Genomic DNA, 13,678 nt, shown 5'->3' on the forward strand with positions numbered 1-13,678 from the left:
GTTGATGAATCACTTAAGGATTGATTGTCAAATGTGTTGCTTCCATGGACTGATGAAGGGAAGTGTACCCCGTGCAAATGTACCATTATACGAGACGAGAAACCCTTTAAAACTCGATAGTTTATAAGGTTTTGTAATGTTAATGAATGCTGGGTTTTTAGTCATGCGGTTATTCACAGATGGCATATCTTACTCAAAATCTTAAATCCAACTTCTGTGACCGTATATGCGATGCTTGCCGAGATGTTCAGAGCACAGCTCTAGAAAAAGTGCAACAATGTGGATTTTAGACGCAGATTAGTGGAGGTTATATGTGATGTTCCCGAAATATATTACTTTATTGTCAGACTGGGACGCAAATTCTGATAAAAGGAAGTAGAGAAACATTGATTTGAAAATTGGCGGTATTCGACGGTCCGAAAGCAGTGACTTCCATTGTCATAGGACTAGATCATGTATTCACATGTCGTTATTCGTCTCTCAGAACAGAAGCACTCGACCAAAAATCTTCATCGGGAAAGGAAGTTATCTCAGTTTACCAGTTTCATTGAAGGTAAGCGAAGTGAAAATGTTAATATTTAATAAGTTCAACGTTTTCTATATATCTATAATTGCTTATGATTAAATGCTTCTTGAAAATATAAAAAAAAAAACTTCATTTTTATATAGATCTAACATGAATATTCGCAATAATAATCTGTAATAAATTTCTTTCTGAATTGTAGTATTTATACTTACTAATGTCGTAAACGCCGTAATTAACATAGTATCTTCGTGTTCTCCTGTGTTCCCCTGCTGTGGTGAATCCAACTAAATCTTGTTTTTGTTGCACTCAAGACGACGACGCCGACGGAGCGGAGAGGACCCGCACACAGACGACGGAAACTGTATCGGTATTGGTGACGTCAGATGTAGGCGTTGTGTCGTTTATTTTTGTCTTTGACAACTGACGGGTAACTTTCTGTAATGTAAATATGGCAAATTGAGACATTATTCTGAAGACTTATTTAATAACGAAGCTATAAGATCACAATTGTAAACATTGAATTGTTCACACATGGAGTGTTATCTACACACTTTGTCACTTTTTTGTGGTGCCTGAAAGATTAGTTATTAGTGTCATTGTGGCCCTTTCAGTATTGGCTGAATCTGAGTTATCCATTGTGGAATTCAATTTCCTCTGAGCGAGGGGAATCGTGTTTTCAGCTGTTTGTTGACGTTCATTTTGCCAAAAGAGCGTCGCTTCGTAACTAGGTCTTCAGAGCGTTTGATTCTGAAGTGATATACAGGGATAACTCCCCATATTTTCCAAAATGGCCCACCAAAACTCGCAAATTTCTTCAATTTGCTATGTTTCGGCCCATACGATTTCTGAAATCCTGTCAAAATAGCCCATGATTTTCGGGTCCAGGGTGAACTCTGGATATATGGTGGTTATTCCCTTTGAGGTCTGTTTATAACCGCGTATCACACCTTTTTTAATACACTTTTTTGTTTCTATCAAGTCAATATACGTTTTTACAAAAACAAACGTCCACGTGACAGAATTTTAACCAATGTACGAGTACGAAATAATAAAGATAGTTTCAATATCGATTGTACTATAGACTGTATATTAATTACGAATACGTCCGCTTTTACATTGGACACATCTAAGTGATTTCCGTGTACTGCACGATTAGATGTTTATATGTGTTTGTAACGTAATTGGTATGTGTTAATTACTGAATTACTGAGTCATGTAAAGTTCTATATCACGTACTGTGTATATTGTATCGTCAGGTAGTTAGTAGCTATAGAGTAATACGTTTAGTACGTGGTGTTGTCAGCAATTCAGAGACCATGCGAGATAGCGTCAGCTAACGTCTCCAAGTCACACTCACGACAGAAAGGGCAATACGATAAGAAAGTCAGAGGAGCAACATTTAAAGTGACGACCCAAGATAGTCTCCTTCGATGACAGGGACCAGTTATCAAACAAGTGGGAGGCAGAGCCATGCACGGTCGTCACCCTGATACAACACTACCTATAATTGTCGCCAGGAAGGAGAACGATGAAGGAAGGGACATAACTCTTCACAGGAACCTTCTCCTCTCTATCAATTCCATTAGCGGTTTAGAGGAAAAGCAAGTGCCAGTACCTCGACCAAGGAGAATGCGTCTAAGAAATTCCAGGGCAGCGCATGTCCTTCTGAATCTTCTTCTAGCGAAAGTGGGGATGATGTTGCGTCGGATAGCGGTGTTATGTCCAACACCACAGTCAGGATTTCGTATTATTTTATATAACGAGAGCCAACCCTGTAACAGAATTACTTTTTTTGTGTGCAGTATCCTCTGTTCTCTAGTTGTCGTTTGATGTCACGCATTTGTTTTTGTAGGTTTTTTTTGTCCGAAACTTGTTTATATGATTTTTTTTTTTTGTATTTTCCATCATATACAAATCAACGCCACAATGCTTTATTTGATCAATTGATTGTTTTCAAATCTTTTCTCTATCATGCTGCAATCAGTTACCTTCTCATATATATTTCATAGAGGATTTAATACTATTGGTTGATTTCTTACGTTTACATATTTGCTTTACCATGTTTAAATTGTCCTGATGTAAATCCTGAATTTTCCTAAGTGTCGAGTTGTCACAAGGGTTTCTCGCACGAGTGCGACAAAGTCTTCGGTATCCTCTATCATAAGTTGTTCATCTGTATTCTCAATGATTTTATCTAATCTTTGTAGTATTTTATTGTTTCCTTTGATTTCTCTCTGTCGTCTCACATTTCGCTGTTCTTTCCTCAAGTTTTACATTTGTTACACGAAGTCAGATTGGCGGGTTTTGATGTCTAAACGATCAGGATTCACGGTTACAATGGATATTCAAGGATTGTTACGCCTCATTCTTTGTTACTCTGTTGTGATTTGGTAACCTGAAAAGGTTCTTTCCTTGTTCTTGAAATAATCTCATATAGTTCTTCTGTATACTCTCCTGTAACGGAGAAGAACAAAACAGTTTCTAGCGAGTTTGTAGTAGATCGCGGGAGAACCAGCTCTTCTAGAACCCAGCCCTTTTCGGAGATATTCTTCATTGATTGGGAAGTCATCTCTGGCCTTAGCAAGCTGGTAGAATTTGTACCTCAAATGTTCAAGGTCCAGAACTCTATCGTGTGTTAGCTCGAGGATCCGATCTATGAGATATGTAGGGGTATCAACATTAGTCAATTCCGTATACACGTGGGAACCATCATTCTCTAACAAATCCATACTGATGAAAAATAGCAATTGTTCTTCAGAACATTTGTTGTCAGAGTATTAGCTAAAATTCCTATATTGGCACAGCAATCAGTGTGTGCGGGTGATTATTCCTCAGTACACATGTACGGATACTGTGAACAATAGAACAATAAACTAATTTGGCTATTGGTGATCTTCATACAGATTACAACAATGCAACATCGGCGAAAACAGACAAAGCCGAAATCCTTTCAAACTTTTTTCAATAGCGTATGTGTAACAGAGCCAAAAGGTGACAATCCTCAAATCCTCGTAAAGTATCAAAATGGGATGGAAAGCGTGATGCTTACAAGTAAAGAAATCCCAAGATGCGATGTTAAGTCTCAATGTTACTGAATCCTCGGGCACAGACGAACTACATCGAAGACTTCTCAAGGAACTGGCCAACACAAGAGCAGTACCACTGACATTTCTATATAACCAATCAATAGACAGAGGAACAGTACCAACAGTCTGGAGGGATGTATGGGGAACAGTACCAACAGTCTGGAGGGATGTATGAGGAACAGTACCAACTCTCTGGAGGGATGTATGGGGAACAGTACCAACAGTCTGGAGGGATGTATGAGGAACAGTACCAACAGTCTGGAGGGATGTATGAGGAACAGTACCAACTGTCTGGAGGGATGTAAGAGGAACAGTACCAACTGTCTGGAGGGATGTATGAGGAACAGTACCAACAGTCTGGAGGGATGTAAGAGGAACAGTACCAACAGTCTGGAGGGATGTATGGGGAACAGTACCAACTGTCTGGAGGGATGTATGAGGAACAGTACCAACAGTCTGGAGGGATGTAAGAGGAACAGTACCAACAGTCTGGAGGGATGTATGAGGAACAGTACCAACAGTCTGGAGGGATGTATGAGGAACAGTACCAACAGTCTGGAGGGATGTATGAGGAACAGTACCAACAGTCTGGAGGGATGTATGAGGAACAGTACCAACAGTCTGGAGGGATGTAAGAGGAACAGTACCAACAGTCTGGAGGGATGTATGAGGAACAGTACCAACAGTCTGGAGGGATGTAAGAGGAACAGTACCAACAGTCTGGAGGGATGTATGAGGAACAGTACCAACAGTCTGGAGGGATGTAAGAGGAACAGTACCAACTGTCTGGAGGGATGTATGAGGAACAGTACCAACTGTCTGGAGGGATGTATGAGGAACAGTACCAACTCTCTGGAGGGATGTATGAGGAACAGTACCAACAGTCTGGAGGGATGTAAGAGGAACAGTACCAACAGTCTGGAGGGATGTATGAGGAACAGTACCAACAGTCTGGAGGGATGTATGAGGAACAGTACCAACAGTCTGGAGGGATGTAAGAGGAACAGTACCAACAGTCTGGAGGGATGTATGAGGAACAGTACCAACAGTCTGGAGGGATGTAAGAGGAACAGTACCAACAGTCTGGAGGGATGTATGAGGAACAGTACCAACAGTCTGGAGGGATGTAAGAGGAACAGTACCAACTGTCTGGAGGGATGTATGAGGAACAGTACCAACTGTCTGGAGGGATGTATGAGGAACAGTACCAACTGTCTGGAGGGATGTATGAGGAACAGTACCAACAGTCTGGAGGGATGTATGAGGAACAGTACCAACAGTCTGGAGGGATGTATGAGGAACAGTACCAACTGTCTGGAGGGATGTATGAGGAACAGTACCAACAGTCTGGAGGGATGTATGCGCAAACTACAAACAAAGGAAGCAAATCACTCGCTGGGAATCACAGGCCCGTCAGTCTCACATCATTTGTGTGCAAAACAATGGAAACATTCGTCAGGGATCACTTAGATAACACATTTTTCTGTAACTAACAAAATGGGTTCATATCGGGCATATCGGCAACTCTTCTACTCCGTACTGTTCTTGATAAATGAACAACAGCACTGGACAATGGAAACCCTGTCAATTGTATTTATGCCGATTTTCAAAAAGTATTTGATATCGTACCGCACAAGAGATTAGTTCAAAAACTAAAAGCTTCTCGAATACATCATACAGTAGTAAGATGGATAGATGATTTCTTAACAGACAGAAAACAACGAATTGTTATTAATGGAAATAACTCAGAATGGAGACTTGTTTGTTTGCTTTGTTTTTGTTTAATGTCCTATTAACAGCCAGGTTCATTTAAGGACGTGCCAGGTTTTGGAGGTGGAGCATTGTATAATGTATGTCATTATGTACAACTACAACACTGCATATACACAACACAACGTTGGATTGACGTTATTTTCTTCAATTTATTCATGTTCACAAAACAAAATACATAATATATACTATATATTATAAATATCCTCTGTACTGCCATGTTCCTTCTAACCATATATCAATACATATATTGCACTTGGAGATTCAGTACATATTCCTGATAAAACAAATAAAAAATATCGGAAGTACACGAGGCCCCGGATGTAAACACCCAGGATGGTCACACCTTTGTTAGATTTAATTACTTTTCACCTGGTTGAAAAATTTATCACTAAATTCAAGGAGTTTAGACAACAAAATAGTACTTCGGATTTCTATAAGAAAAATATGCTTAATAATTTGAGTTATCATTCGTGAAGTAGGCAGAGCTGAACAAACGGGGGATCGTGTACGTAATGGAATGGATAACAACATAAGCCAACCAAGTTATGGAATGTAGATGAAAGGACATAACACAAAACGAATAAAAATAAATAAAACGTTTAACTCTTAAACGTGTCAACGGGCCCGCCTTTATGGAATGGACTAGAGTTAGTGTAATGTTATCTTACTGCATTCAACTAATAAAATCAAACTTATTAAAGATCATTTAAAATAATGTCATGGAATAAAGCTGTTTTATACTATAATTATTTGGCAGTTACATGTATGTGCACTAAAACGTGTCTTCGTTAATGGCGGCCCAGTATTTAACAAAGAAACATGATTTATTTGTGGATTTCAGATATAATGATGTAACCATCCTATTGTTTCTCATTACAGTGACGAGATAACGCCACAGACATAACGTACCCTCAACAATATCAAGAAATGGAATGTGTCAGCGAAGGAATAGCCGATAATAAATACGATCTATTGTAATGCACTGGAGGTAACAAGCAATATCAGACAAAACGGACATATGACGTCACACTGAGAGACGTTGTCGGCATCACAGACTTCCGTTACCGAACAGCTGCTAGTTTTTTCGTTAGAGGGGGGATAACTCTAATTACGATTTCACTATAAAAACATGCGTCAAGTTCCAATAAATATATGAGAAAATGGACAGGCACCTGGTCTGAATGAGTATTAGGATATAAATAATAAATAATTAACAAAATGAGCAAAATAAAAATAACAAACAAAAACCACGTAAACTAACAGTCATAAGTATATGGATGACGTAAACCCACAGAGATAGATATAAGGCAAATATAAATACAAAATCAGACAAGTCCATGGCTACACGTATATCGTGGACAGTGGATAACGTACCTCTCGCACAAATCATGACTAGGTAGTACGTATTGAGATTCAAATATTAATGAAAACAGTACATAAGCTTTCATACCAAAAATAGTGTTTATGCAGATAGAGGTCCCTAGCACTTTATATATGTACCACCTGGTATTGGGTGTCTGCCCGAACTAAAATAACCTCATATTACCTCTTACAGGAAATAAAGTCTGCCCGAACTAAAATAACCTCATATTACCTCTTACAGGATATAAAGTCTGCCTAAACTAACAGGGACCCATATTACCCCTCAAAGGGCGTAAAGTCTGCCTAAACCAATAGGGACTCTTATAAATACCTGTTAATGCCAATAGCATTGCCAATTCGTAATTAAATAAATAAGCTTCATGGATAAGACAATTATTTGTAATAAATATATACATACATAAAGGTGAACTTCATACAAATTGATATCACACAGCACGTCAGCTTTTTAAAGCCGCGCGCAGCCAGTTCATTATAGCGAAGTATATTTAAAGTTGACATCGTCAACATCTATTGTGATAAATAAAAACGGATTAAATAACGTATCTGCCTAAAATAATAGCTAGATTAAAAAGGCGTTTATTTGAAAATAATTTAATATAGCCATGTATTAGTTTGACTAGTAACTTTGACTTGTCTGCTATGACTAGTATAGTAGTTTTCACTTTGAGCGAGCATTTCCCTTACTACTACCATTAGTCCTGAATTAGTCTATTTCCTGCTGGAGAAAGTGGTCGTGAGTCTAATTTAGTCTAGTATATATCACTTATACCGATAATTCTTAGTCTAAATGAATCTATTTCATGCTTGAACATGTTGTTTTCGGTCTCAATTAGTCACGACTATATTTTGCCATAGGATCTGGATAAATTTGAGACGTACTTTTTAAGAATGGATTAGGGGTACTTATTTGATACCTTGGGGCTCTGTTATTTATGACACCTACCTACTTTTAAGTGTCGCCAATGTCAGTACCCGGCACTACATTCTACATCAATGTTAAAAATGACAAAACGCCTGAGATCAAATCAACATCATGGACTAAGAATTGCACGAATCCACAAAAATAAATGAACCACTTACAAATAACATACGAGTACATGTAATCAACATTGCAGCATTTCCTCTAAAACATGATATAGTGTTGATATTAACATGTATCTCAACATTTCACTTTTAATATACGTCTTTTTATAGTTTAACTTTCAATCTTATATATATTTGTATATATATATATATATATATGTATATACAGCTCAGATAATTAAACTCACACATACTGCACAAACAATATGTATATATACAGCCACCCCTCTGTGGACACCTGGGAACAACAAGAGTTATTCCCCCTCGTGTCGTCAGCCACCTCTCACGGGCACCAAGTAACAAATCACAAGAGATATCTAATCTCGTCTTATTGATATAAAATAGGCAAACTATATTCCCACATACGTGAGATACACACAAATATCCATATACTCCCACGTACGTGAGATATGCACAAATATTCATACCACATTGAGCCATCAAGTTGAGGAGAGAAAACATACAACATCCCACAAGTAGCGGATGTCGCGGTATTGGGGTAGCATGGCATCCACAGATCTATCGCACAATCTCACTCTCTTACGGAGTTTTACAGTGATCAATTCAACTGTGGCCATATATCAAATGTCAATATGTTGTTCTGTCCTTTTGTTCTTATCTTGAATATAATTCTTCAAAATATCTCTACTAATAGCAACTAAAGAAAGACATTATAATCGTAGATAGAAAAATAGAACAAGGACTGTTCCTCAAATATTCCTGTAGTTTGTTCAATACGAATGGAAATGTCTCAAAGGTACCGGACATTGCCGATATTCCCCGGAAACATCCGAATACTACGATGAGGGAATATTCCTAAATAACATAATCACAATCCGGAGAAAAATAAAGCGAGGTATATGTTTATAAAATAACACTTTAGTAGATCATATATACTCTTCAAAATATCGACGTTACCAAGGCATTCAAGTGTTTTCAAAATAAAAAAAAAGAATCCTGCTGCAGTTTAAAATAGAGATGATGTTGTCCATTAATTCTGTTGCAGAAGCAGCTGCTCGAGTTCGTCAGCTGATCGATAAAGGAAGGCGGCCGACTCCCTGTAGCCGGCAATCAGCTGTTTTATCGTGGCCACTTCACTGGCACTCAGTTGGTTCTTGGAAGCTTGCTTCTTCATACTAAGGTCTGTTGGGCCTGTTAAATACAAAGTTATAATGTTACAGCTAGTCACCTCTGTCTAAAAGTACATAGATCAATCGTACACAGGGACAAACGTTCAGGTATGGTCCTCTGGAAACTGGACTTGATGGACACTGGGTACCTTACACGTTCTGGCTACCTCAATACTATGTAGTTAGAGCCTTATCCGGAAGGTAGCAAGGATTCAAAAACCAACTAACTTAATCTTAGCAAAGTCTTGTCACGATATCACTTATAACCTCTAATGAGACGAACATGTGTACCAAAAACCTCTAATGAGACGAACACGTGTACCAAAAACCGTTAATGAGGGGTACATGTGTACCAATAACCGTTAATGAGGGGTACATGTGTACCAATAACCTCTAATGAGACGAACACGTGTACCAATAACCGTTAATGAGGGGTACATATGTACCAATAACCGTTAATGAGGAGTACATACGTACCAATAACCGTTAATGAGGGGTACATGTGTACCAAAACCGCTAATGAGGGGTATGTACATGTGTACCAATACCAACAACCGCTAATGAGGGGTAAATGTGTACCAATAACCGCTAATGAGACGAACATGTGTACCAGTAACCGCTAATGAGACGTACATGTGTACCAAAACCGCTAATGAGGCGTACATGTGTACCATAAACCGCTAATGGGGGGGGGTACATGTGTACCAATAACCGTTAATGAGACGAACACGTGTACCAAAAACCGCTAATGAGGGGTACATGTGTACCAATAACCGCTAATGAAGGGTACATGTGTACCAAAAACCGTTAATGAGACGAACACGTGTACCAAAAACAGCTGAGGCGCACATATGTACCAATAACCGCTAATGAGACGTACATGTGTACCAAAAACCGCTAATGAGGCGTACATGTGTACTAAAAACCGCTAATGAGGCGTACATGTGTACCAATAACTGCTAATGAGAGGTACATATGTACCAATAACCGCTAATGAGACGAACATATGTACTAAAAACCGCTAATGAGGCGTACATATGTACAATAATGAGATATACATGTGTAGCTATAACCGCTAATGAGATGTATTTGTGTACCAATAACGAGATTTTCACGATGACAGACATCGGGCAAATTTCAGTTTGTGACCTTTTTTGAAATAATTCTTGAAATGTGTGCCTTTTCATTACTTTCTGTTGTCTCTATGTTCCCTTCTTTTCGGGAGAAGAAGAGAACAACTCTTGAAGATAGCGAAGAGATAATTTGTCCTGCGATACTACCGTTTAATGATAAGTAAAGACAGGTTAAACATAGCGGCAAAGACGGTCACTTCAAATCGGATACAGGGCCTCGTTTCTTTTCAGAACGACTGGATCATACAATGTTCACATGTGAAACAATCTGTTCTGGAGAAAGAGCAAAAGCAAGATTTCAAGATGGTGACCATGATTGCCATCTTGAAAGTCAGACGGGTCCTAATTTCCTTAAAATCACAAATGGAAGTCGCCCCTGCAGGATTACCTATTCAGTATATTATTAAGGTACAAGATACACAAAGCACATCAGCAATTGATTTTAATAGTCTGTCATAGTTAAACTAGTCTCATGGGATCAAGGTAAATGAGGGTAACGCCAACGTACCGTTTTGAACAGAGGCTGGTGCTATGGGGCTATGTTGCAGCACAGGTGGATGGTGATGTGCCGGATGTTGGTAACCTGGTGGAAATCCGGGACGAAATATTCCATTTCCATTTGTGAAGAAAGGTGGGTGGAACTCTGGGGGTGGTCTGAAGGCAGGCGGTGGCTGGTGGCGCATAAAATCATTAGTTGATTGAGGGTGACGTTCTATCTGAGAAGCTGGCGGTGCCTGAGGCGAAGCCCTGGAAGGGGGTTGGGATGGAGGCTGGGAGTGAGGGGAGGGCGTGGCCTGCTGTGGAGGCTGGGGCTGAGGCTGCACCACGGCTGGCTGTGCCACGGGCTGGGCTGTCGTCTGATTGGTCGTGTTAAGTACGGAAGGCATAGAACCAGCCTAAAACAAGAAAGCAATCATTACATAGGGAATCACCCACGGACTATAGTTTCTGTTAATCTGTGTCCCAATGTATTGTACTCAATATCTCTATTGTATTATATAGTATATTTACTTTCTGCCCAGAAACTTTCATGTGATGTTCATTTCAAGTTCTGACAAGTTTTCTGTATTTTCTAGTATTAATATGTCTGTCCCAGTCAACCTCCTTTTCTCCTGTAATGATGCTGAAGTACACTGTTTCTTCATTATGCACTTCAACTTCCTTACACTGATAAGGGAGACCAGGCCAATCCAAATTCACTGTCACACCAGTTACTAAACGTTGTATGAATGTTCTCACCGGAAGTGGTTCCAGACCCATTCTCATTCTTTTGGCGTTTTGACTCTCGTTCTCACACGCCTGTGCCAGGTAGCTCTCGGCGGTGGCTGACGTAAGGTGAGGGGGCGTGGGTCGGATCTGCTGTGGAAACATGTAAAAGTGATACATTTAAGACAATGACAAAGATTTTATTCTCATAAACATATTAAGTGTAAAGAGTTACATACCGGTACATACAAAATTGTACAGGACATAAACGTAACAGAGACACGCAGGTAGGTATGGGATATTGTAGGCCATCTGGGAATGTACTCAATTTGTTGATTTTATTATTTTTTTAAATTTTAATTTCATTTTGATATTCTTTATGATAACTATGTACTATCAAATAGTTGTATTATACGGCAGTATAAGCGTAAGAATAGTCTTTTATTTTTACAGATTTAGAGTAAAAAGTTAGTACAAACCGGCTCCCATCCGTTCTGTTCCTTAGATCGCCTCATCCTCCGACACGATTTGAGGTAGGTACGGATTCGCTTTCGGGATCGTTCGTGGAATTCCGGAAACTGACGATCACATGCTTCCAAGATGGCCTGGACTTTGTCTTTGGGTTGTTTTGAGATAGGTACCATTCGATCTAAATTTTCGTCCACAAATAATCGCACGAACATCTGGAAAAAAAAATTGTGCACATTAACTGACCTTATAAAATGAATCCATCTACGTTTTATTTTGAAATTTTAACCAGTCTCCCAAATCACAGACATTCAAGGCAATTCGATGTAGATATTTTTTGTCAATATAGTTATATACTCATTACAGAACATAGGTTGAGCAAATATGAAGGTTTCGCATTGCGCCACACATTACTGTATATAAGTATATAAGGTAATAATATGGTTAAAGTACATAAAGAAAATCATTTTTATTTTGTTACTTTAAGGAATATCTTCTTCAAATATATTTTGTATAAAATATGGATGAAAACTGAAATCAGGAAACAATATGTCAATCTTACATTAAACGATTTTAAACGCTCAGGGTCGTATTCTTTTCCCGTGGACAGAAGTTTTTCATCATCGTCCATGTCATCGTCATCGTCGTCATCTTTGCTTCCCTGTAGATCATCAACAGTACCTCCCTCACTTGCCTTTGTTGAACTCTGAAAGAGGCACGCGACATCATCAAAACACTCAACCAAACACACCAATACGCATTAACACTTCAGTTTTAATTATTCCTTGCCTTAAAGCTAGATGTCAGCGTAATAATCTAAATAGTTATGTATGCATAAAAATACACTGGTCAGCACAGCAATGCTGATACATACCTCGCAACTGTCGTCACTAGCCCGTCGCTTCCTCTCGGGGTGTCCGCCAGTGGAGGGTATTGGCGATTTGCTGATGATACCGAGGGACAAGGCTCTCTCGTCTTCCAGTGGACTGTCCGTCATACGCATCCCCCGGGGCGTAGATAGATTCACCGGGATCAGGCCATCACCATTTTCACACGCTGATTCTGTAATACATCAAACAAGTTCTTTCTGTAGTCACTAGGTATAAATTAATGATATATCAGTGTGTGTAGTGATATATTAGTGTGTGTTGTTATACATTAGTGTGTGTAGTGATATATTAGTGTGTGTAGTGATATATTAGTGTGTGTAGTGATACATTAGTGTGTGTAGTGATATATTAGTGTGTGTAGTGATATATTAGTGTGTGTAGGAATAGATTAGTGTGTGTAGTGATATATCCGTGTGTGTAGTGATATATTAGTGTGTGTAGTGATATATTAGTGTGTGTAGTGATATATTAGTGTGTGTAGTGATATATTAGTGTGTGTTGTGATATTTTAGTGTGTGTAGTGATACATTAGTGTGTGTAGTGATATATTAGTGTGTGTAGTGATATATTAGTGTGTGTAGTGATACATTAGTGTGTGTTGTGATATATTAGTGTGTAGTGATACATTAGTGTGTGTTGTGATATATCAGTGTGTGTAGTGATATATTAGTGTGTGAAGTGATATATTAGTGTGTGTAGTGATATATTAGTATGTGTTGTGATATATTAGTGTGTGTTGTGATATATCAGTGTGTGTTGTGATATATCAGTGTGTGTAGTGATATATTAGTGTGTGTAGTGATATATTAGTGTGTGTAGTGATATATTAGTGTGTGAAGTGATATATTAGTGTGTGTAGTGATACATTAGTGTGTGTAGTGATACATTAGTGTGTGTAGTGATATATTAGTGTTTGTTGTGATATTTTAGTGTGTGTAGTGATACATTAGTGTGTGTAGTGATATATTAATGTGTGTGTAGTGATATATTAGTGTGTGTA

General features: G+C 38.7%; 2 protein-coding genes across 5 annotated transcripts in view; one reads left to right on the plus strand and one right to left on the minus strand.

Moving 5' to 3' along the window:
• The first annotated feature begins 3,750 nt into the window (after positions 1-3,750).
• Positions 3,751-5,082, plus strand: LOC117324883 (putative uncharacterized protein DDB_G0285119). Its single transcript, XM_033880711.1, has one exon. The coding sequence runs from the start codon at positions 3,751-3,753 to the stop codon at positions 5,080-5,082; it is 1,332 nt and encodes a 443-aa protein (XP_033736602.1).
• A 432-nt stretch (positions 5,083-5,514) lies between these two features.
• Positions 5,515-13,678, minus strand: part of LOC117325233 (nucleolar protein 4-like) — a 149,951-nt gene continuing 141,787 nt past the window's right edge. For 2 of the 4 annotated variants that reach the window (XM_033881329.1, XM_033881327.1), the window contains exons 5-10: positions 12,663-12,850; positions 12,351-12,494; positions 11,800-12,003; positions 11,354-11,473; positions 10,623-11,010; positions 5,515-9,003 (exon numbers count right to left, since the gene is read on the minus strand). In XM_033881329.1, coding sequence (XP_033737220.1) covers positions 8,843-9,003; positions 10,623-11,010; positions 11,354-11,473; positions 11,800-12,003; positions 12,351-12,494; positions 12,663-12,850 — 1,205 coding nt within the window. In that variant the 3' untranslated portion in view covers positions 5,515-8,842. The remainder of the gene's footprint in view (positions 9,004-10,622; positions 11,011-11,353; positions 11,474-11,799; positions 12,004-12,350; positions 12,495-12,662; positions 12,851-13,678) is intronic. The other 2 variants (XR_004532226.1, XM_033881328.1) reach the window with 2 other exon arrangements.

This window comes from Pecten maximus, chromosome 4 (assembly GCF_902652985.1).
Source record: "Pecten maximus chromosome 4, xPecMax1.1, whole genome shotgun sequence".
NCBI lineage: Eukaryota > Metazoa > Mollusca > Bivalvia > Pectinida > Pectinidae > Pecten > Pecten maximus.

Excerpts from the sequence above, each read along its gene's own strand:
- LOC117324883 (XM_033880711.1), top strand. The coding sequence starts at position 3,751 with ATGGGGAACAGTACCAACAGTCTGGAGGGATGTATGAGGAACAGTACC.